General features: G+C 35.3%; 1 protein-coding gene across 1 annotated transcript in view; it reads left to right on the forward strand.

Annotated features, from left to right (window-relative positions):
• The window catches only part of ADAM7 (ADAM metallopeptidase domain 7), a 46352-nt gene extending 23815 nt beyond the window's left edge, over nt 1-22537 (forward strand). The window contains exons 8-20 of the mRNA XM_032288552.1: nt 129-200; nt 3414-3583; nt 6170-6254; nt 8072-8202; nt 9723-9897; nt 11359-11448; nt 12465-12660; nt 13062-13164; nt 13616-13802; nt 19808-19888; nt 20876-20954; nt 21474-21579; nt 22146-22537. Coding sequence (XP_032144443.1) covers nt 129-200; nt 3414-3583; nt 6170-6254; nt 8072-8202; nt 9723-9897; nt 11359-11448; nt 12465-12660; nt 13062-13164; nt 13616-13802; nt 19808-19888; nt 20876-20954; nt 21474-21579; nt 22146-22302 — 1632 coding nt within the window. The 3' untranslated portion in view covers nt 22303-22537. The remainder of the gene's footprint in view (nt 1-128; nt 201-3413; nt 3584-6169; nt 6255-8071; nt 8203-9722; nt 9898-11358; nt 11449-12464; nt 12661-13061; nt 13165-13615; nt 13803-19807; nt 19889-20875; nt 20955-21473; nt 21580-22145) is intronic.
• The last annotated feature ends 3093 nt before the right edge of the window (nt 22538-25630 follow it).

The raw sequence follows: 25630 nt of genomic DNA on the forward strand, positions 1-25630 counted from the left end.
TATTTGATAATTAAGAGAATATACATTAAGCCAATGATTTTTTTTTCTGATGATGAATGAAGTATTTTGGTGAGCTTTTATGCAACTCCTATTCTTAATGAATGTTAATATGATATTTATATTTCCAGTATCGCAGGAATATTCATCCTCATGATAAATTAAGGAACCGAATTTGGGGAATGGTCAATTTTGTCAACATGGTAAGGTTTGATATGGTTTTTGAATCGAGCCAAAAATACAAATGCAAAGAACCTTTTATCACAGATCTCTGCTGGACAATTGTAGTCATCTGATATTAAGGCAATACAAACTACAGATATTCACCAAATAAATTAATAAGCCAAAATCCACTAGAAATAATAACAACAACCACAGCTCTGAATTTTCAGTTTTCTACGTAAATGACATTTAATATTGAAATAAGTTTCAAAACTTGGTCTATAATCACAAAATTTATGAAGCAACATACAAAGAATATGAATATCAATCACTATAAACCAAATCTCACTACTTTAAATCACTGTTCTGTAGACTTGTATAATGAAAAGCCTTTTAAGCTATAATCTATTGTCCATGGTTTGGCATGGTAAGTGGGGTAACTGTTTCAGTAAAATATATTAAAATGCTCAATTTGTCTAAAAAAACTGAATTTCAACACATTTTTTTTTGCTCACTGTTTGCTTAGAACATTTTTTTGTTCTAAGACACCTCAGCCTGAATACGAGGATAAAGAGCTATAAAGAAAAATAAGAAAAAGCTGTAAAGAAGGCCCCTCTAGGCCAATGGTTATTAGTTCACCAGTTGAGGGACATTTGTTTGTAGTTTTTATAGGATTTTCCTTAGACACCAATTATGTCAAGTTGGTTGATAGTGTTTTTCAGATATACATAAAACAGTAAATACAATGGCTTTAAATATTTGTATACAGTTGTATGTGCAAATTAAAATTTATTTTTTGTAAATAACTAAGAAGTAGGAATACTGGGTGATATCGAAGTGTGTGCTTCTTTAGCTGTTTCCCACACATTCTGACATACTTTATTTTAAATATTCATCCAACTAAAAATATTTCTAATGTGCCTTGTAGCTTTCTCTTATTCAGTGGCTATACCTAAGTGTGTTTTTTAATTTTTAAATATTTGGGAATTTATTATATTTATTTATGTTTATTAAGCCCTCATTTTTACTCTTTGAGAATTAGAGATTATGGTTTTTTAAATTTCAATTGTTTAAAATTTGAGTTTTTTTTTTCATGGCCCAGAATCTGGTCTAGCATGGTGAATGTGCATGTACCTGAAAAAAAAAAAATATTTCACTATTGCTTTGTTAGAGTTTTCTACAGATATCAAGTATGTCAGGTTGGTTGATAGTGTTTTTCAGATCTCTATATTCATACTAATTTTCTGTTTTATAACAATTACCAAGATAAGAGTGTTGAATTCTCCAGCTATAATGGTGAATTTGTCTGTCTCTCCTTTCACTGTTATCAGCTTTGCTTTCTATATTCCAAAGCTCTGTTGATTAGTGGCAAATGCATTTGGAATCACTATGCCTTCTCAGAGAATTGACCATAACCTTTGTAAATATTCTTTGTTCTTAAGCGTACTTTATCTGATTAATACAGCCACCTGCTGCAGCTTTTTTTTTATTTGTGCTTACATCTTTGGCCATGTTTTTACTTTTACTTATATCTTTATAGTTAAATATAATTTCTTGTAGATAACATATTTTTTTCTTTGTCAAATCTGATGATCTCTATCTTTTAACTGGTATATTTGGTCAACCTACATTTAATATAACTGTTGATATAATTGGATTAAAATCTATAATTTTGTTAATTATTTTTACTTATTCAGTGTTCTTCATTTCTCTTATCCTTTGTCCTGCCTGCTTTTGGATAATTTTTTATGATTTATTCTACCCCCACCATTGGTTTTTAAAAACTATTTTTAGTGTTTAAATATGAGTGCAATATATTTCTAAAAAAACACAATCTAACTTCAGATAGTGTTATAGCACTACCCATGTAGAAGTATCTTGTAAAAAATTTACTCCAATTTATCCAATCCACCTTTAGTGCTAATATATATATATATATATATATATATATATATATATATATATTCAGGGCCAAGAAGAATAAGGATACATATTACAGGCTCCAGAATAGATCTGAGGTCAGAGTTTGACTAGAATTTAACTTCAGGAGAGTTTAAAAGGCACCTAATTCTCATGATTATGAAATGACTTTTTTGGGCTCTATTGACACATGGAATTCAGTATATTCATATCCTGTAGGTTAAAAAAAGTAGAATATTAACACAAGATTATTGCTATAGGAATGATATGAGTATCACACTTTGTATTGACTAGTTACATTGCCTAGTAACTTTGTATGGATGATCTTTCCATTTCTGTTCATTCTGTGTTCATAGTTTATCATTCACTTTCTTTCAAACTTCTTGTACTGACTATTGTGGAATGTAACACAGATACAACACATATTCCTTTCTCTCAAAATTCCCATAATAATTACATGAACTCTGATTTCTTTTGTCCCGGCATAAAAGCATCTATCACCCAAGTGTTTACAGATCAGGTAGGGACAGGTGTGAGGTTTATAGGCTACAACTATTTCTGCCTGCTTAGAGCAATGCCTAATAACACTTCTCAGATTTTCTTTTAAAAGGCACCTACAAAAATCACGCATAAAGATAAAACACAGCAGCTAAGCTAAGTTTTTGAAAACCAATACCAGCTTTCTAACCTGCCACAGAATAAACACGTGGGCTAAAGCATGAAGGTGAGAACACATGGACACAGGGAGGGGAGCATCACACACTGGGGTCTGTCGGGGGGAAATGGGGGAGGGACAGCAGGGGGTGGGGAGTTAGGGAGAGATAGCATGGGAAGAAATGCCAGATATAGGTGATGGGGAGGAAGGCAGCAAATCACACTGCCATGTGTGTACCTATGCAACAATCTTGCATGTTCTTCACATGTACCCCAAAACCTAAAATGCAATAAAAAAAAAAAAGGAATGAATGTGAGTAAGGAGCACTCACACCACCTGCCACTGTTAGTAAATTCACACTTTTAGGCCAGTTCTAACCTCAGAACTTCAACAAATTCTTCCAGCACATCCTGAGACGATGCCTGTAAGACTTAATGACAGTTCAAGGAAGCAGACCTTTCTGATCAAGTTTTATTGTTGACCAGAAAATTCATCAGGTATTCTGGGCAATGCACTCTCTGTTCCACTTTGATACATCTATTTGTAAAATAAGGCTTTCACCATCTCCTTATGTACCTCACACGTTCAAGTTATTGTTTATGGGGAAACATAGAGGAATATAGTAATGCAGAAGAACCTTTCTAGCAACTTGACTTTGTGAAAAATGATTTTTTAACAGATTTATAAAACCTTAAACATCCATGTGACGTTGGTTGGTGTTGAAATATGGACACAGGGAGATAAAATAGAACTGCATTCAAATATAGAAACTACCTTGTTGCATTTTTCAGCTTGGCAAGAAAGGATTCTTAAAACAAGGAAGGATTTTGATCATGTTCTATTACTCAGGTTGGTGACTGCTCTATTTCCTTGCAGATTGTAGGTGGATTATTACAAAAGAAAACACAAAACTGAACGGAAAAAAAAAACAAACTTTTAAAGCAGTTGACTTTTGGGTAGTACACAGGGACAAAATGCTATTTGTAGCTATACAAAAATTTTCCAACGAAGCACAGTGGCTTATACCTTTAATCCCAACATTTTAGGAAACCAAAGTGGGAAGATCGTTCTAGCCTAGGAGTTCAAGACCAGTCCCAGGCAACATACCAGACCCCATCTGTACAAAAAAATTAAAAATTAGCTAAGCATGGTAGCATACACCTGTGGTACCAGCTACTTGGGAGGCTAAGGCTGGAGGATCTCTTGAATCCAGGAGGTTAAGGCTAACATGAGCTGTGACTGTGCTACTGCACTCCAGCCTGAGTGACAAAGAGAGACCCTGTCTCAATAAATAAATAATAAATAAATAGAAGTTTTCAAGTGGACTACTTCATAATCTTTCTAACATTAATACCAGAAAAGAAAAATTCTAATATTTTCATATTGCTTGGTAGGCTTAAAATGCCATTAGGTAAACAAAGTGCTTTTGGAATCCATTTACATTTCTTATCAGCATCCAGTGCTAACTCCTCCCACCCTCCCAGTGTTGTCCCATTCTAATATCTTACCAAAACCTGCCTTTTTGGGAAAGCACCTCACTTTCTGGACATTCCCCTCATCAAAATCTGCCTACCTAGTGACCAGTCCTTCAATACCATCTTCTCTACTATATAATTGAACAGGAACCTTATCTGATAAGTGAAACCTGTCACAGCTTTAATATGCCCAAGTAAAAGTGTGACTTTGTCTAGACTACTCAATCTTTAATTTATTTAAAAAGGGGACTTTTATTATTTTTGTTATTCAAGATACCTAGCACAGTTCTTCACCCAGAGGAAAAGGATAGGTAATTATGGAACTGAATCTAATATAAACTAGTATTTAGTGCAGTCCTGTAATCCTAAAGAATGCTAAATTGTGGAAGAACTACTTTGGAGCAATGCCATCTTTTAGCATTTTTTCTGATGCCCTTAAAGCTACTGTATTAGAATAGTATCCACTTTTCCTACTTTATGTACCCATAATACTGTTATTTCCCCTGAGGCCTGCAAACCCAGCCTGGTAATCTATTATTATTTAAGTGTTGGCTTTCAGTATGAACTCAAAACCCTGAAGTTTCCAATACCTGTAGTCAGAAGTCAGATTCAGTCCTTTGGCAGATTCATGAGAGTGAATCAGACCTCCAAAGTAATGTAATTTCTGGTTTTTATATCTGGGATGGCCCACAGCATGTATCTCGAGAAGCATAGTTGTGCCTGGGCTTGGACTTCAATATTCATGCATTAGCATGCCCCAAAATCATGGGGAATAGAGAGTAGCAAAGTTTCACCATAAATTTCAGAGTGGGTAAGACTAACTACTTTGTCCTCTCCTTATACATGTATTTTTAAATACTTAATAAATAAAACCAACAATATTTTGAATGGGTATAAGTAGAAAACTGTTTAACTTCCTTAGAATACCTTCTATTCTAACCAGTAGCATCTCACATCAATAGGATGCCTGCAAGTAAGGAGATAGGGTGAAATGCTACTAAATAGCCAAGTAAGCATCATGTTTGGGTCTTCTTACATGTTAAAAGCTTCTTGGGTGTCTTTCCTTCTGTATTCCCTTAGATATAGAAGAGGCAAGACAGTATATATGGCATTATCACGGTATAGTCAATTTCAAATACTGATGGTCAAATACTGATGCCTTAAGTGTAGGAAGAGAAACATTTCAATTATTAAAAAAAATATATGGAGCGTATCTTAACCAAAAAGTAAAGACTGTAAAGGGTCATCTAATCTGACCACCTTTCTTGTCTTTGAGTTCTATTACATTCCAGGTATGGCCCTTCAGCCTTTAAAAGGCTCTTTTTGAAGTGGTTCAACTCTAAATACCATTCCTGAAATCAAATCAAATTTGGATTCCTATAGTATAAATATCTATATTTGTCTTTTCAAGTAATCCAACGACAGTCCTCATTTTGTCTGACAACTCCTTCATTGTTTTATTATAGCTATCAAATCCTACCTGAGTTTCTACAGTTGATTAAAAGTCTTAATGCTTTTCAATCACAGCTAATCAATCATGGTGTTAAGTCCATTCACTGTGTTACTTATTTTTTTCCTTCTAAGCACTTTTAAACTTCATTAATTAATTAATTTCTCATCTTGTAAGTGGTTTCTTCCAAAGCTGAGGGCAGAGTAGACTAGAGTCAGGTAAAATGGGATTTCAATTTTATTTTTTGATTTGTATTTTTTTGTTTTTGTTTTATACCTTTCTATAATGTCAGCTTAAGATTGCACTGGCTTTTTCAATGCCTCTAATATCCCACAGATTAAAGATGAGCTCAATATCAACTAAGGTCAGCCTCAATTCCAAAACTCCAAAAAGAAGAAGGCATTTTCACAAGCAAAAGCATTGGCATTGTTGGGGTTCACTGCAATTTGATCTTTGTGTTAACTAAACTATGAACTCAGATTGAAGAGTATATTTGCATCTTTTCCATAGTGGGAAGTGGCTCTACACACATGTGCAAGGAATTTCTTATCCAGGGGGTATGTGCCTGCCCTATTATTCCTCCAGTGTCATTAAGGTGGGCTGTGTTTTATTTATTATTGCCTAATCAAAAATGTTTGAATAAAATTTCTGTAATGTCCTGAGTTCCATGGAAAGAGACCATGTGTCCATTTTCTCATATATACTCAGGAAGATATGTCACAAATAGACTGTTTTGTTTTCTTTATTAAATGAGTAAAAATTTCTCATTAAAAGTTATATATAAATATTGAAGGTAAACTAGTTTTGTTCAGAGTTTGGAAGGATGGCATAGCACAGATCAGCATGCAATGATTAGTAAAGCTCCTTTGCATATGACATATGCTATTTATAAGGACAAATAATGTCCACAAAAGTTGACGGCTCATTTAACAAGTGAAGATAATTGTTCTTGTGATGTTAATGAGAAACATAAACCACTTCATAAAGCATTTCAAGACAGCCTTTCAATTTACTTTTAGAAAGCATAAGACCTATAAACTGTTGACTCTGTTTATGTGATCCTTTCCAAAGTCTCTAAGCTTCTAGTAAATGTTGTCCAAGTAAACCCATGTGAGAGATTCTTGAAAACATTAAGGTTTCTATTTATTTCCTTTATGTTGCTGCCTAGTTGTTGCTATGCCATTTCTGGCATTAAAACCAAAAACTTAAAAGCTAGTACTTATTTAAATGACCACATGACATATTTATTATATAGCTATTTTTATGCTTATACATTTTCCTATGGTATTTCAGTAACATAAGTTTTGAATCATAAAGTCAATTTAATCTGATATATGCTGTTAGATTATGCTACTTAGACTAGATTATGATATTATAACCACTCCAGGACACATGTTAAACTTTGTGTGAGTAAGATGAGTTGATTAAATTTGGCGTGTTTGATTAGCTTTATAGTAATCTGATAGTCTACTTCTTTTAGGAAATTAATTTTTTATTAACATAGAAATTAAAGCAGTTAACAACTAATTCTTCCATGGATATCTCTGACATTTAAGTTTTTCTCATAATAGAAACTTCCTCTTTAAGATTGTATAGCCTTGTTATGCCATGTGAGACTATACATTGAAAATGAGAACCTCACATATTTTTATTTGTATCAAATTTGAATATCTAGTACAAAGAAGACAATATTATTTCTTATATCGTGTAGGATATTTATCTTAGTTCATTCTAGCTGTTTTAACAAAATGTCATGAATGAATGACTAAGAAACAATAGAGATTTTATTTCTCACAGTTCCAGAGGCTAGGAAATCCAAGATCAAGGCCTTAGCAGATTGGGCGTCTGGTGAAGCCTCTCTGGCTCATAGTTGACACCTTCTTGCTGTGTCCTGACATGGTAGAAGGAGAAGGGGATCTCCTTCAAGCCTCTTTTATAAGACCGTTAATCCCACTTATGAGGGCTCTCCCCCCATGACTTAATCACTGTCCAAAGACTTCACCTCCTATTGTCATCACCTTGAGGTTAGTTTTATTCCTTCAACATATGAACTTTGAAGAGCTAACAGTTTTTAGCTATTTATAAGAATGAGTTTCTATAAATTTAACAATGACTATTATTAAGCCACAAAGAAATAAACTCAAAATGTTAGAGCTACAGGTACTTAAAAAGTCACTTTCTTGGCTTAATTATATAATTAAACAAAATGAGATACAGGGGACAGAAGTAATTCAGTCCATGCCTTTTTAAATAGGTACCAGTTAACCAGGAGCTAGAAACCAGGTTTTTCAACCACTAGTTTGAAGCACTATGTAATACACTATGTAATAAAAAAAAGCACTATGTACTATCTTTCAAAAATTTCTAAGTCAATTGTTGTTGTTGTTGTTGTTGTTGTTGTTGTTTTATCAGGATCTTTTACCTGACACAAATATAGTTGCAAACAGAATGGCCCATCAATTGGGGCACAGCCTCGGGATGCAGCATGATGAGTTCCCATGTACCTGTCCTTCAGGAAAATGTGTGATGGACAGCGATGGAAGGTGAGGTTCTAACAATATAGAGAATACACTTAAATATTTCAGAAGTGGACTTCAAGTCAAAATCCATTATTGCAGCATATGTTGTTATGCCATGGAATTTCCTAAAAAATCTGTTACATAATAAACTAAGCATGGGAGTTTTTCTTCTGAAGCTAAATCTTGCCAACTGGTAGTGTTTCTGTATGGTGATACCGTGAGAGAAATTCCAAAACTCCTTCTAGGTGCATTGCAAAAGTGTACCCTGAACAATTAGTACCAATCACTACTAAGGCAATTAGGGGAGAAATAGACTGTATGCCTTGTTTTGTCATCTTTTCTATCAGCTATAATGTCTTCTTTCACGTCTTTACTCAAATGTTTGTCCCACCAAAGTTTGCTCTGGCCCCCTGATCTAGAGCACACATATATCTTGGCATTTCAACTCCCACTCCTTTTGTTTTTTGTCTTCTCCTTCGTACTTACTACTATCTAGCATATTCTCTGTTTTATGCATTTAGCTTATTTATAATTGTACTCTTCTGCTAGAATATAAGCTAGTCTCCCAAGGTCAGAGGATTTTATTTGTTTGGATCACTGTTACATCACCATTGTACTAGAAAAGTCCCAAGCACATATTAGATACACCATAAATAGTAACAGAATAAATGACTGTCCAGCATTCCCCACTGTACTGCAAATTACCATGCAGTCAGGTTCTAAGTCTTGCATAACTCTGAATTCCTTCATAGCAGGTATATATAAAGCATTATATATAGTAAGAAAAGTTTCTTAAAGACCAATGCTTCCAAACACCAATTAAATGAAGTAAAGTGGCTAACACACCCAAATGTGATGAATGGCATAGAGTAAGAACTCAGTAATTAATATTTAGCTTTACATTATTATTTACATAATTAGTAATATTATTCAGAGTCCTACCATCTTAGTCTAATGAAATCAAGATTCTAAAGTCCTACTGTATTTAATTATTAAGTCAATAAAAATGTTAAGGGAATCAAAAGAAAAGGAAGATGGAAGGGAGACAGATTTCATTTTAAGAAGTATATAACATTCTTAAAGATATGAGTATTATTAAATACACCGTTTGTCCTAACAAATTTTCAGAGAACCACTTTGTGCCAGGCACTGTGTTAACTAGTGTTTTGTTCTGTTTTGTTTTGTTTTTAAATCGCACATGATACAATTATTGCTTTGAGATGCTTGCAATCAAGTAGGGATGCTGAACAAGTACACAGGTTATTTCAAGGGGACCAAATTAAAGAGGCTATAGAAGCAGTGAACATAGAAAATCAGGCAATAACGTGGGCTTCAGGAAGGATTTGCTGGAAGCTGTACAGCCAAGATATTTTTGCTAAAATAGCATGGGTTAGCTGTGTTTTGAGAAGGTATTTTCTATAATAAAGAACCCAGTTACTTACATTTACATTGGTTCTTTCTAAATGCTTCATAAAATGCTCACAGCTGCTGTAGCACTCTGCGTGGATATGACTAATCTTTATTTTACCTCATCCTATCTCTAGCATTCCTGCACTAAAATTCAGTAAGTGCAGCCAAGACCAATACGGGCAATACCTGAAGGATTACAAGCCAACATGCATGCTCAACATTCCGTTTCCTTACAATCTCGATGATTTCCAATACTGTGGAAACAAGAGGGTGGATGAGGGTGAAGAATGTGACTGTGGCAGTAGCCAGGTATGTACAAATGATATGATCTTTAAAGTGCAAAGTTTATGACCAGGTAGAACCTAGGCAGATCACGGCCATTAATCCAATCAACCACAGTGTTCCTTGTAACACTTTTTAAAATTTTGCTTTCCATCTTTATTTTATAAAACAAATTATTGGTGCATCCCAAGGCTTCTTAACAAGTCATAAATCATGGGTAGTGACCTTGCTGCAGACTAGCAGCATCACCTTTCCTATTTATATGTCATTGGTTCTGCTTGTCAGAGGGCCCATAAGTGTCCTTAAGTCTGATCTCTCATGCACAGTTGGAATCTGCTCTACAAAATCTCTTACTCAATCAAGCTTTATTTACTAACTTATGAGTCAAACCTGTATCACAGTTGGACAGTTCTAACTGTATTAGAAAACTCTTTCTTAATAGAGCAGAAATCTTTTTCTTAATAGAGCAGAAACCTTCTACTGTTTCATGTATTTATTGTAGCTGTGGTCTCTGGAGCATTTAGGAAAAGCCCTTGAGGCAAATTTGAAAGTGATTCTTGATGTGCTTTTCCCCAACATAGATGCTATTTGTTTTAAGACCTTATCACATAGGTGTGTGTTCTAGACAACTGCCTCTCAAATTAATAAGTGCAGATGAATCACCAGGGGACACTGTTAAAATATAGACTCAGATTCAGTAAGTGTGGAGTGGTGCTCAGATTCTGCATACCTACCTAGCTGCAAGGTTACACTGATGTTGCTGGCCAGAAGACCACAATTTTGTTATCTACAGTCTAGATAATGCACAATTCAAGGACTGTCAGAGACTCCATAATCAGACTGGAAACAGTGACCTGTCCAAAGGGCATAAGAATGTCTTCAAATGTCTCAGCTTAAATGTAATGAGGTGCTTAATTTTGGAAACAAATTCTCCAGTCCATATGCATTCTTTGGAATGGTTCCATGAATTCATTCTTACATGTGAGGTACCTTATCCAGACAGACTCCATTTTCTTTGAGATTTTAATTTTATTTGAGAAAACAGGGCATAAATTACCGTTTTGATGCTATTTAATGATATATCAAAAAATAAAAGTGAGCCAGAATCATCTGGCAGCTTGAGCAAAAGGTAAAACCAGATCTTCAGCAGCTGAACTATCTCACATCACACTTCAGTACAGGGAAGCGTTAAGACCCTTCAAGGAAATGGAGATCATTAGGATAGTGGAAGATTACAAATGTTGGACTCACTAATTCTGTCAATGAGAATCCATTACATGTAATGTACCGAATAGCATGAGAGAAGGAGACACAGTGAAAGTCCCAAACAGCAGTTCCAAACAGTAATCTTTATGTATACACCATAGCCAACAATCATGCCTTAGTATTTAAGTCTAGCAGATTACACAGAAGCAGAACTAATTAATTCTTCAAACAGGAGTCAAAGCACATACCAACTTCTCAACTTTCTTTTGTGATTATTGCCAGGAGTGTACTAATCCTTGCTGTGATGCACACACATGTGTACTGAAGCCAGGATTTACTTGTGCAGAAGGAGAATGCTGTGAATCTTGTCAGGTAAGGTCGTGACAAGGTCTACATTGCCAGGAGAAGCGTTTTTTCAGTTTAAGAGTATGTAGGATCCAAGAGTTATCTAACCATTGGAGAACCCTGCACCATTGATTCCAGAATGAAGCTAGGCTTGCAAGTACCCAACAGAGATTCCTGTGAGATGCTCCAACATCTGAGCATTGGGCTGTGCTATGGCTTGGGGAGTGGTGAAACTTCAAGAAGCAATTGGAGTTTTAGGAGGGAAGTCAAATGACCAACTCTTTCCTTGCTCCTTTGTAAATAATCACCAATCTGTTTAACCTTAGCTGAGAGGATAGGTGAACTCCCAAGCGGGAGCTAAAAGGGAAAGGGCTTTTTTTTTAGGATTGGAAAGTGGTAGTGGCTAGTAAGTAGAGAAACATTACTAAGGAAGACAACTGGAAACCCCAATGGCTCTGTCCTGGGGTTTATTGACGCTTCTTTCACCCAATATGTTATAAACTCATAAAGAACACAAACATGTCTTATGCATCTTCAAATTCATCTAGAACCCAGCGTAATCAAATTCGTATTGAATGGCTGAATGAGATATTATCTCTGTGCAGTTCCCTCCAGGAGAGAAAGCAAGGGTATTTTTTTCCAGCTCATATGCAGGAATTTGATTCACTGAGACTGGAGATTTCCTCATCATAGGTAGGGGTTCCCAGTTCGAGGTGGGTAGGGGCAGGGAGATGGTGTACTGAATCCCGTGGGACAAAGACAAGACAAGAAAAATAAAAACACCTGCCCATTTCTTCATCTGATGTACATCCCAACTCTACCTAAGGCTGTTCTAATACCAGATTTCAAAAACAGCATTGTCATTCCTAAGATCACATGAGTGCCAACGCATTTACAAATGATAATGATTCTTGGTGGAATGAAGAAGGAAGTTATGATCTATTCTTAAAACCTTTTTAAGATAAATACATCAACTTTCTACCCACTTACAAAACCTTACCGACCTAAATGTATTCAGGAACCTTTTTGTTTTTCCTCAACAGATTAAAAAAGCAGGGTCCATATGCAGACCAGCGAAAGATGAATGTGATTTTCCTGAAATGTGCACCGGCCACTCGCCTGCATGTCCTATGGACCAGTTCAGAGTCAATGGATTTCCTTGCAAGAACTCAGAAGGCTACTGCTTCATGGGGAAGTGTCCCACTCGTGGGGATCAATGCTCTGAATTATTTGATGATGGTGAGAGACAATCACAGTGAATGATTCACACAGATGATGGCCTATATTTCTGTTATTTCCCTATAGGAATTGGGTCAAGATCAGAGATAACACCATCTGTGGCATTATTCCAAGATATTGCTTAGCATTTCTCTGGCTATTACCTCCAATATGAGTTGATATTACATCAGTATTAACTGACTATCTCAGTATGTGAGCTCTGTACATTTGTTACTGTTTTCTACCTCCAGCCTAAAGTATTATCCTAAGGCAACAGGAAGATAGTTTTAAAATAATTTATTACATTCTACTTCACTATGACATGATCCTGGAAGTTTAATTACATTAGAAAATTAAGGTATTTTATGATTCATGATATTCATGCTTTTATTGTTTTACTTTTATACAATTTTTTACCCCAGAGGCAACAGAAAGTCATGATATCTGCTACGAGATGAATACAAAAGGAAATAAATTTGGATACTGCAAAAACAAGGAAAATAGATTTCTTCCCTGTGAAGAGAAGTAAGTGCCCTGTGGAAAAAAAGTAATTTGCCTTCTTACAGTGTTTTTCCAAAATCAGAATAGCTCCTGTTCCCATAGCTGTTAACCTCTTTTTACTGAGATTGGGAGAAGAGGGGAACAGGAAATAAGAAGGAAATCTTAGCATCTTGATTAAAATGATGATAATTTAAATTACTAATAAGAAATATCTTCTGTAAACTTAAGTCAACATTGCTTAGTGAGGTTCACATGGAAATCCAAAAGAAATGCGATCATTTTATATTTTTTACTGACTCATCTCAGTTCCCTGGACCAAGACTTTGCCCAGTGTTTTTTTTCTGCCCATCCCAGCCTCCTTAACTTGCTGAGAAATCTGGATCTAGACAAAAAGTGGCCAGGCGGCTTCATTGCCAGCCTAGTCTCAAAAGTTGTGTTTCTAATTCCAAGTGTGACTATTCTCCCTTTCCTTCAGAGATGTCAGATGTGGAAAGGTCTACTGCACTGGAGGGGACCATTCCTCTGTCCTTGGAGAAGACAAGACCTATCACCTTATGGATCCCCAGCAGAATGTTACTGTCGAATGCAAAACCAGTTTTTTATACCATGATTCTAGAGACGTTGGCCTAGTGGCTTCAGGAACAAAATGCGGAGATGGAATGGTAAGACAAAAGCCTTTTGTTTTATTAAAACTTCTTAGTTCAATCCTTTCAAAAAATTGTTGGATACTGTAATTGGTTCCAAAGGGGCCTAGATATGGAAAAGGAAAAAATATTGAAAAGTATTTTTTTAATGAGGAGCAGAGTAGCAGTAACACTGTAATAAACATCCATTTTGCCTAACTTTAGTCATGCCAAATGATACATAATTGTTACAAATGTGCTTAATTAGTAACTTACAATGGATATCTAATGAAATTATAGATGTAAATTATTCTAATTAATGTGACTATAAGTAGCCTCACATACTTCATTTATTTTATTCATTCAACCGTATCTACTGGCCAAGTACTATGGTGCCACTGACTGTACATGAAAGGTAAGCATACATGAGAATTTCATACGCTAAAAATTAAATAATTATAGTTTAACAAAAGTGTTTTCTTGGTGTGACCAACGTACATTCATGACTAAAGGAAAAAGTGCATGACTTTGCTTACAGAAGATGAAATGGCATCTTAAATGAGTAACATTTCAGCTTTAACTTGATGAACATTTGAACACACAGAAAATGGAAGAAGACATTTTAGCAAAAAATGCCTGCACAATATGCAAAGGTACGAAGTGTATGGAATAATTCAGATAACCAGCAATTTCAGAGTGGCTTGACCTTTGGGTTAAATGGTAAAAGATGAAATTAAGACAGAACGGGGCCAAATTGGAAAGAGGTTTTTACAGCAAGACAACAATATTAGAATGCATCCTCTAAACATTAGCTGGCTCACAAAGAATATAGGGGAAGCACAATCAAATAGCTGATTACTCCAAAAATCAGCTATTTGAAATTGAGTAGTTTCTCCTTGTGGTATGTCTCCCCCTCTGTCTCTACACTATCACCAAAAATATTACAGTGACATTTGTACAGTGTGATAGAGAAATAAATTGAAAACCAAAGTTCAGAATGTTAAAAAAAAAAGAATTAGAACTAAATATTTCATAGAGACTTATATTTTGAGTCTATATATTTAGCTACACTCCTTCCCATTAAAATGATTAAATGAATATCAACATGCTAAGAAATTTATATTTGTGAAAGTTAAGGTGTGTATGCTAACCATAAAACTAAAAAATTCAAAGATACTGAATAAGACAAAGTGTGAAGCCTCAGGTTGAAGAAAATACCAAAAGATTTGCTATTCACTTCAGAGATGAAAAACGAGCCTGAGATATAAAGTGCTCCCTTCTTTAAGAGTGGCAAGGGCTGAAGAAAGGAGCTGATAGAAAGGCAGTTTTTAAGGAATCCATCTCCATCTCCTAAGTACGTTGTGACCATGTACTCTGCATAGAAGGCTTAATCCTTCAACAGAAGGCCTAGGGCAGAAGTACATCCATCACAGTGGTGCCAGTTCTCTGGCCATTTTCTAACGAGGAAATTCACGCATAGTAAATGCTGGTTTATGTGAATATCACAATGATGTGAGTGAAAAAATCTTCCTTTTGGCACTGAAATGCTATTTTTAGACTATGAGCTATGGGATCTTATTCAAATCTGTTGTTTGAGCAGGGCTTCTCTAAAAGCAAAAGACAAGCAAAGGAGTAGGCTAATAAGACAGAAAACATTTTGGTAGTAATTGTCCCACTCCAGCCAAACATCAGTGAAAAAATCTGTGGTCTGACTCCCCCTACATCAGCAAGGATCAAGTGGGAAACCCAGACTTCATTTTCTTCCAGCTCTGACAGATGCCTGGCCTCCACACAGGGTTTCAGCAAAGGCTTATGGGAGTCAGGATATTCACTACAGCTCAGGGGTGATGAATTCTTCCAACCCTGTTGTGTCATGAAGGTATGTGAGGAGGCTGGGTTTCCACCCCAGCTGGCAGGAGTGACACAGGGATTCTGTTCCCTTACAAGAACAGTTTTAGAAAAGGCTTGCTAAAACAACAGATTGGAATAAGATCCCATACCTCATAGTCCTCAAAGTATCTAGAATACATATGAATGCCACTCCTACACAAAAAACCACAAAAATATCAACTGAAATGACAAAAGACAATCTCCACATTCAACAACATGGTGACACATATGTTGGATTTACCTGATAAGGAATTTAAAGCAGCCTTTATAAAAATGCTTCAGTGAACAATTACACACATGCTTGAAATTAAAAAAAAAAAAAATAGGTCTCAGCAAAGTAAAAGAAAGTTCCAGCAAAGATGTGTAAAATCTAAGAACCAAATAAAAATTTTAGAACCGAAAAAAATACAATCCTGGAATACAAAAATTCAGTGAATGAGTTCAACAGAAGAATGGAGGGAACAGAATAAAGAATGAATGAATTTAAAGAATAAAATAAAAATCATTCAGTCTCAATCGTCATTTCAAGTAAAGGTGAGTTTAAGGTGAAACTGGAGCAAAGATAATTCTTATTATGTTTTAGCAAAGACACTGGTGGCATTTTGCTCCTACCCTAGAGATTTGTGGAAATTTGAACCGAAGAGAGATGATTTAGGGTATATGGCAGAAGAAATTTCTAAGCAGCAAAGCATTCAAGAGGTGACTTGGGTGCTGTGAAAGGCATTCAGTTTTATAAGGGAAGCAGAGCATAAAAGTTCAGAAAATTTGCAGCCTGACAATATGATAGAAATGAAAAACCCATTTTCTGAGGAGAAACTGAAGCTGACTTCAGATATATGCATAAGAAATGAGAAGCCAAATGTTAATCTCAAAAACAATGGGGAAAATGTCTCCAGAGGTCATGTTAGAGGGCTTCATGGCAGCCCCTCCTATCACAGGCGCAGAGGCCTAGGAGAGAATTGTTTGGTGGGCCAGGCCCAGGATCCCCGTGCTGTGTGCAGTCTAGGATCTTGGTGCCTTGCACCTTAGTCACTCCAGCTGTGACTAAAAGGGGCCAAGGTACAGCTTGGGTTGTTGCTTCAGTGGGTGGAAACCCCAGGTCTTGGCAGTCTCCATGTGGTGTTGAGCCTGTGGGTGCACAGAAGTACAGAACTGAGGTTTGGGAACCTAGACTTAGATTTCAGAAGATGCGTGAAAATGCCTGGATGCCCAGGCAAAAGTTTCCTGCAGGGGCAGGGCCCTCATGGAGAACCTCTGCTAGGGCAGTGTTGATGGGAAATGTAGGGTCAGATCCCCCTCACATAGTTCCTGCTGGGGCACTGCCTAGTGGAGCTGTGAGAAGAGGGCCACTATCCTCCAGACCCCAGGATGGTAGATCCACCCACAGTTTGGACTGTGCACCTGGAAAAGCTGCAGACACTCAATGTCAGCCCATAGAAGCAGCCAGGAGAGAGGCTGTACCCTGCAAAGCCACAGAAACCAAGCTGCCTGAGGCTATGTGAACCCACCTCTTGTATCCGTGTGACCTGGATGTGAGACATGGAGTCAAAGAAGATCATTTTGGAGCTTTAAGATTTGATTGGCCCACTGGATTTCAGACTTGTATGGGGCCTGTTAGGTCCTTTGTTTTGGCCAATTTCTCTCATTTGCAATGGCTGCATTTATCCAATGCCTGTACTGCCACTGTATCCAAGAAGTAAGTTACTTGCTTTTGATTTTACAAGCTTATAGGTGAAAGGGATTTGCCTTGTATTGGATGAGACTTTGGACTATGGACTTTTGAGTTAATGCTGAAATGAGTTAAGATTTTGGAGACTGTTGGGAAGGCATGCTTGGTTTTAAAATGTGAGGACTCGAGGTTTGGGAGGTGCTGGGGTGGAATGATACGGTTTGGCTTGTCCTGACCCAAATCTCAGCTTGAATTCCCACACATCGTGGGAGGGACCCAATGGGAGGTAACGGAATCATGGGGGCAGGTCTTTCTCATGCTGTTCTCATGATAGTGAGTAAGTCTCATGAGATCTGATGCTTACTATAAGGGGGAGTTATCCTGCACAAGTTCTGTTTGCTTGCTGCCATCCATGTAAGACATGACTTGCTCCTCCTTGCCTTCTACCATGATTGTAAGGCTTCCCAAGCCATGTAGAAATATAAGTCCAATTAAACCTCTTTCTTTTGTACATTGAGCAGTCTCACATATGTCTTTACCAGCAGCATGAAAATAAACTAATACAATGTTCAAAGATTTCCTCCTTTATTAAGAAAAAGTTAAGTTTTTGGATGAAATTTTAAAAGATATTAAATGTATATGAAACAGTATAATTGGAGATCAAAGAGCATTGCCTTCAAAGTACAAAATGTCATGATTGCTGGTTTATATGTAATGTGGAGAGTAAAGCACTGAATGGATATTACAAAAAAAGATCAGTAAGTTAGAAGCTAAACTTCTTAACACAGAATAAGACAAAGGAATTTCAAAAATCAAAGAAAATAGGTAAAAGCAGGAAATAGAGTTCTAAAACATTCATTAAAGATTTAATATGGATTATAAATTTTTTTTAAAAAAGCAGAAGAGAGGTGAAAATATAATTAATGAAATAATCATAATGTGTCCCTGATCTGAAGAATATATGAAAAATTCACTTAGTGCCAGGAAAAATTTGTAGAAAGAGATGAGTGCTTTTACTTACTCTCATGCCTTGAATGTCAAGAATAAAGAATACACGTGATAGCACAAAGGAGAAAAGGCCATTAATTTTCCTCAGGAAGAAAGATCAGGTTACCATAAAACTTCTCTGCAACAAGTATCCAGAAGATAATGGAGCAATGTCTGCAGAGATTTGAAAATATAATTGTTAGGACCCTAAAACTATGTATACAGCCAAGTTATTATTCAGACAGGAAAGCAACAGAATGATACTCTCACACACATCATGACTTATAAAATATATAGAAATATATAAACTGCTCTTATTTTCTGAAAAGAAAAATAGTCAAGGACATATTCTGGCCAACTGAGAAATAAATTAAAATTAAGAAGGTAAAATGAGGAGGTAGGATATTAAGGGAATGATTACAAGCAACAAAATCTGTAAAACTTTTGAGTAAATTTTAGTTATTTATTGTAATATATTTATTACAAGAATGTAAATAATCTCATGAATAACAAATAATTTTCACAACCTAGAATCTCATTTACTCAATCAAAAACTTGAACTGAGAGAAAGAGGAAATAAGTAAAAACATGATAAATTTCTTATCTTACAGAAGGAGGAATTAATGCTGATTTTTTTCTTGAAAATGACAGAATTGTTTAGATTAAAATATATTAATATAAACCAAATCAATATTTAGAAACTAGCATGTATAGCTTTCAAATCAGAGAAAACAATAGCCAAATAAAAGTGACAAATATAGTAAAAGGTATGCTACAATGTCTAATATTGGAAATCAAGTAATAAAAATGAAAGGAGAAAGACTATATAGACCCCTTATTACAATAAATATGAATGGATTAAGTTCTCCCTATACAAAATGTAAATATAATCTTTGAATTGGTGCCAATAAATAAATGTTTAATTATAAATAAAATTAAAAATAATTAAAAATTAAGTGAAGATGAACCACCAAAGACCAAAAATAACAAAACCAATAATATTTTGTTGATAAAATTTACCAAGACAAAGGAAAATTTGAAACAAAAATATTAAACACAAAAAGATTAATTGATATTAATAAAATACCCAACCAGCAACTGTGGTATAATAAACATACACTGTTAAACCAAATCAAAAGAAAAACTTCACTGAAACAAAAGAAACTGTTGTGATTGCAGTTTTAGAATCTTTGACAGATTAACATTGAGAGAATTACTAAGAACATAAACACTTAATAACTAATGAGTTTAAAATATTTGTTTGCATGTACAGTATATTCCTCGAACATTTATAGGGGATTTCTTTATCCACAGAAGTTACTACGTGTGGAATTTTACAACAGGAAAAATTACATAACTTGTAATTAACTCATGTAAATTGAAATTTTTCACATGTAAATTACAAGCAAAATTGTACACGTCACATGAATTATGTGAAATTACAATTTCACATGAATTGTAAGCCATTTTAACTCATGCTTGGTTGCTTCATTTCTAGGTGTGCAGCATTGGTGAATGTCTAAACATGGAAAAGGTCTACAACTCAACCAATTGCTCTTCTCAGTGCCATGAAAATGCTGTAAGGTTTGACTTCTTTTAAAATTAACGTTTTATCAGCCATATATTTAATTTATTCCTCAGTCTGTATGTGCATGTATATGTATGTGTATATGTATGTTTTCTGCTTTTTAAATCAAACATATATTTGGGATTTTTTCATATGTTATCAACAACATTGATCCAGGGAGCAAAACCACATATTATTACACACAGATATAGCCAGTATTACAAGTAAAGCTTTCATTATTGGACTGGCTATCTAGAAATTCAGCAATTTATGTATATATAAAGTTTAAATCTGGTGTTTAAAGTTGAATCTATTGCAACATACCTTATAGTTAAATTACACCAACGTCAAGTTACGCTTTTGAGAAAATCAACAAACATATATTTTTTCACTTAATTAACACAATTTAATACCAGCAATTACTAACAGTTTGTGCATAACATCTCTCATAAGCTGGGTTAATCAGTAACACTTATATAGTAATACACACACACACACACACACACACACACACACACACACACACATAAAGTTTTAAAATCTTCATAATCACCTTAAAAGGTTATGGGAAAAGCTGGGATTTAAATTTAGAAAGACTACATTTTTCCCACATCGAAATTACCTCATAATTACTAAGCTTAGTTGGAGCCTGATCTTCAGCTATGATGTATCCAGCTCTAACAGGGGCTGTTGATTTAATGACAAGGGAGCTTTCTGGAAAGATAAATCATGCTGTCTTGTTCATCTGTCATTGACTTTGTCAGTATCATTCTCTTATTCAAAGGCCTTTTTCAAAGATGATTGATTCCTGTAATTTGTTTACTTATTTTTATGCATCATTAATTTTGTTAGGTAGTTTAATTAGCTAATAAAAAAAATGTGTATGTGTGTGTGCTTGTGTACATGTATGTCTAATGTAGAGGTAGCACCAACCTAGGTGAGCTGCAGAACACAATTTATATTAGTCATTTGAGAAAATATCATTGGCTGCTTTTCCAGATGGATGACCATGGACTCCAGTGCCACTGTGAAGAAGGACAGGCACCTGTAGCCTGGGAAGAAACCTTAAATGTTACCAGTGAGCATCCTAAAATAAAATCTTTCATATATCAAAAGTCTACCCAGCAAGAAAAATTGTTTTTCTTATTTTTCAAGTCTGGACTTAGTTGTTTTGTTTTTATATGGATTTGTATGGTCTTTTTTATTATTTTACATAGTCAGCCAAATTGATTTTACTGCAATCCTCTTCTAGAGCCAATGTAGTCTCTTCTAGATAAATTAGATTTTCTTAGGTCTTCCACAAACCCTCAACACACAAGGGCTATTCTATAGTTAATAACTGACAACCAAAACCCTTCCTGATGATCATGGTTCCCTTAAATATAATGGAATATTGGGTGGAATTTCAGTTGCAAATACAAATGATAATTTATATAATGTTTGGGGTTTTTACTTTACGTAAAATAACTGAGAGGACAGGAGAATCAAAGTCCTATAGAAAGGAATAAGTAGCATTGTAACAGCTCCATTAAATGTTAATATTTCACTGTTCTGCAACTGATGCCCTGGCTGAAGCCCATGTTTTTTAATGTTGCAGATGTCGTCATCTCAGTCGTTGTGCTTGCCCTGGTTATTACCGGTATCGGAGTTGTCATACTATTAATTCGTTACCAAAAGTGTATTAAGTTGAAGCAAGTTCACAGGTACATTTGCATTTTCTGTGTGTTGAAGGGAGTTGTTACTGAGAATACATAAGCTTTGTAGCCACAGAGTATATTCAATGGGGGTGAGTAAGGGCTTTTTACTGAAGATCTGATAAGAATAGTAGTAACTCAAGCTTTTATGTACTTGCTTATATCCAGATGCTAATCCCAATGCTAATTCCCAAACTTTGTGCCCTTTGAAATCACCTATGGATCTTTCAAAAAATATTGATGTGGTTTGAGGACATTGTGATTTAATTGTTATTGGATACAACTTGAGCATCATTATTTTAAAAATCTTGTAGATGATTTAATTTTAGCCATAAGTTTATCCCATAGTTTCTGATATTTCCAACATCAAGAATCAGAAAGGAGACGTCAATGAAGACTGTACAAGTATTAAGTTGATAATTAAAAATATAAATAACATTATTTCAGTACATTTAACAGTGTAATAAAATGGAAATTTTTGAAATATAAAAACTACTAAAGCTTTCTCATGAAGAAATAGTAACCTGAAAGGCCCTATATCTAATAAATTAAGTGTTCAATTTCCTTCTTGACAGCCCACCTACAGAAACCCTGGGAGTGGAAAATAAAGGATACTTTGGTGATGAGCAGCAGAGGAAGACTGAGCCGATCCTGCCAGAAATTCATTTCCTACATGTAAGAAAGTTCTATTTTCAACAGTGTGTGTTTAAAGTAGAACCCTTCTTAAGCTAAATGAGGCCAAAAGTGCAAAGGAGCAATTTAACATGGTTCTACACACATGAAGCTTTGAATCTACATGTAGGGAAATGAAAGAGGTCAGTACTCAAAACAAATATGGAACAATAACCAAGATACTATTTCAGAGCAGAATATATTGGTTGAATAAAATACTGACTTGTGCACTGTTGGAAAAATTTACAAGTATAAACCACATTATGGGCCATAAAGCAAGTCTTACTAAACTTAAAACAATTGGGCCAGGTGCTGTGGCTCATGCCTGTAATCCCAGCACTTTGGGAGGCTGAGATGGGCAGATCACCTGAGATCAGGAGTTTGAGACCAGCCTGGAAAACAGGGTGAAATCCCATCTCTACTAAAAGAAAAAAAAAAAAAAAACAACGATTAGAGCCATATAAAATATATTCTCAGAATTATATTACAATAGAAATTACTAACGGAAAGATACTGCTGATTAGAAAAATTCTCAGTTGAAAATTAGATAATGAATTCTAAGGAACTCAAATTTCAAAAGGGAAATTAAAAAGTGTTTTATCCTAAATAAAAACTAAATACAACACACCAAAACAGGTGGATGCAGTAAATCAGTAGAGGAAAATTTATAGTAAAATCAGTAGAAGAAAATTTATACCTGCTTATGTTAGAAAAGAAAGGTAGAAGATCAATACCTCAGCTTTTACTTTAAGAAACAAGAGAAAATAAAGAAAATGAAGCCTTATATGTAGAGGACAAGAAAAAGTAAATGTCAGATTGGTCACCAATGAAATAGAAAACAGAAAAATGTATTTTGAGAAGATTAATAAATTTTATAAGCCTCCAGCCAGTGTAACTAGTTAGTACGTATTTTTAACACCAAGAATCAGAAAGGCAATATCACTGAAGATTCCGTAAGTATTAAGTTGACAATTAGAAAATATTATGAAAAACTTTTTAACAGATTTAGACAGTGCAATGAAATGGAAATTTTTAAAAGATAAAGATTACTAAAGTTTACTCATGAAGAAATAAATAATCTGAATAGCTCTGTATCTAGTAAGTTAAATTTGTAGATAAACTTTCTACACACAAAAATGTTATTAGACCGATATGGCTCTACTGGTGAATTCTATTTAAAAATTCATGAAGACCTAACAGGAATTCCACATAAACTTTTTCAGATAATTGGAAAGAAGGAGGAAATTTCCAATTTATTTCATGAGGCCAATATTTCTCTGATACCTACCTATACAAAGTCATTGCAAGAAGAAAACACTACTAACCAATACACTAACAAATATAGATGCACGAATTGTTATTAGATTTTAGCCAATTGAATCTCATGATAAAGGACAATGCATCATGATCATTATAAAGGATAATGCATCATGATCAGGTGTTACTGCAGTAATGCAAGGAAACTTCACCGTTCAAAAAAGCAATGAAGCTAATTTAGTGTATTATCAATGAAAGTGTATAATCATTTGATCATATCAATAGATGCAGGAAAAATATTTGAAAAAAATCTAAAATCTATTCCAGAAAAAACTCAGTAAAGTAGGAATATAAGCAATATATGAAGATCTAAGAAAAACGTTGAAAATTCTGCAGATGTCCCTGCTAATCACAGCTTGCTCAATGACTGTAGCAACAGCTATGATTCCCAATACATTCAGCTCACTTTAAAAACTGAGTGGACAGGCACGGTGGCTCATAGCTGTAATTCCAGCACTTTAGGAGGCCAAGGCAAGAGGATCATTTGAGGCCAGAAGTTTGAGACCAGGCTGGGTAACATGGCAAGGCTTTGTCTGTATATACACAGCCAAGCACAATGGTGCACACCTGTACTCCCTAGCTACTTGGGAGACTGAGGCACCAAAAATCTTTGGAGCCCAAACGTCAGGTTGCCATGAACTATGATCATGCCACTGAACCTGGGCTACAGAGTGACACCCTGTCTCAAACGACAACGACAAAACAACACAAAACCTGTAAGCAAAGTTTAAGAAACTATAAAGGCATTAGCTTTTTAAAAAATTAGCTGATGAAGAAAGCATCATCCTTGATAAGATTATCTCTTTGAAATGATTTAGGATTTAAATCATAAAGAAGGAATCGAAAGCCCCAAATTTTAAGGCTAATAATTAAGTGACTGTTGCCACATGCAAGTGCCAATACAGATATAATGTTGGCAGTATTTTAAAATCAGGATATTTTTGGATGGTGGGGTGGTCTTGTTACATCTGAATGCTTTGACCAGGCCCTCGGCATCCCATAAGCCTTGCGTTTTTTTACTGTACAGCATTGCAGAGCATGCCCTCACTGTATCCCCCAGAACACACATATGACATTTTAGCGGAAATGCCTCTGCTGAATGTCACTGGAGCATAGCCATAATGGATCTTTCTCTGGTTAAGTATGATGGTTACTTATCATTTTATCCACTTATACTCTTTTTTATGCCAGATGTGACTCCAAAAAGTAAAAATGAGTCTTAATTGTCCATTAGAATGGACAAAATAAATCTATGATTTTTTTTTAAGTTTACACTGAAAGTTTCAGGAATGAAAGCACATGATGCTAATATAATTCTCATTCATTTGTGCTGAGGTTTAAATGAGAAACTGTATGTAAATGTATGTAGCACGGTGATTGGTATATATTTAGCACTCGATATGTGTGGGTTTGTTTGTTTTTTGAGATGGAGTCTGGCTCTGTTGCTAGGCTGGAGTACAGTGGTGCAATATTGGCGCACAGCAACCTCTGCCTCCCAGATTCAAGTGAATCTCCTGTCTCAGACTCCCAAGTAGCTGGGATTACAGGCACACACCACCACGTTCAGTTAATTTTTGTATTTTTAGTAAAGACAGGGTTTCACCAGGTTGGCCAGGATGGTCTTGATCTCTTGACCTCGTGATCTGCACACCTCAGCCTCCCAAAGTACTGGGATTACAGGCATGAGCCACTGTACCCAGCCAACATGTGTTTTTTTTAAAAAAAACTACTATGCCTCATGTGCTGTTGTAGTTACTTTCCTAATTACATTTTCCTTAAATTAATATGTTAAAAGAGATGGACTTCCAGAGAGAGGGGTCAGGAAAGGTAGCCTGAGCACTGGTCAGTGATGAATAATCAGAGAACTTAGGACATATTTGTTAACGATTCCAGATTCTCAGCTTCCTCTAAGGGCTTTTGGTTTTTTGGTTAAATGAGGGGTCCTTGAACAGAACACAAATAAATATCTGTTGAATATATGAATAAGTTCAGTTTGCTGCTGATGGCATATACACCATGATATTAACACAGATAGCAGAATTTGGACCCTCAAACATCACATTTAGAGTTT

This window comes from Sapajus apella, unplaced genomic scaffold, assembly GCF_009761245.1.
Source record: "Sapajus apella isolate SASKATOON/1434 unplaced genomic scaffold, GSC_monkey_1.0 scaffold21, whole genome shotgun sequence".
Taxonomy (NCBI): domain Eukaryota; kingdom Metazoa; phylum Chordata; class Mammalia; order Primates; family Cebidae; genus Sapajus; species Sapajus apella.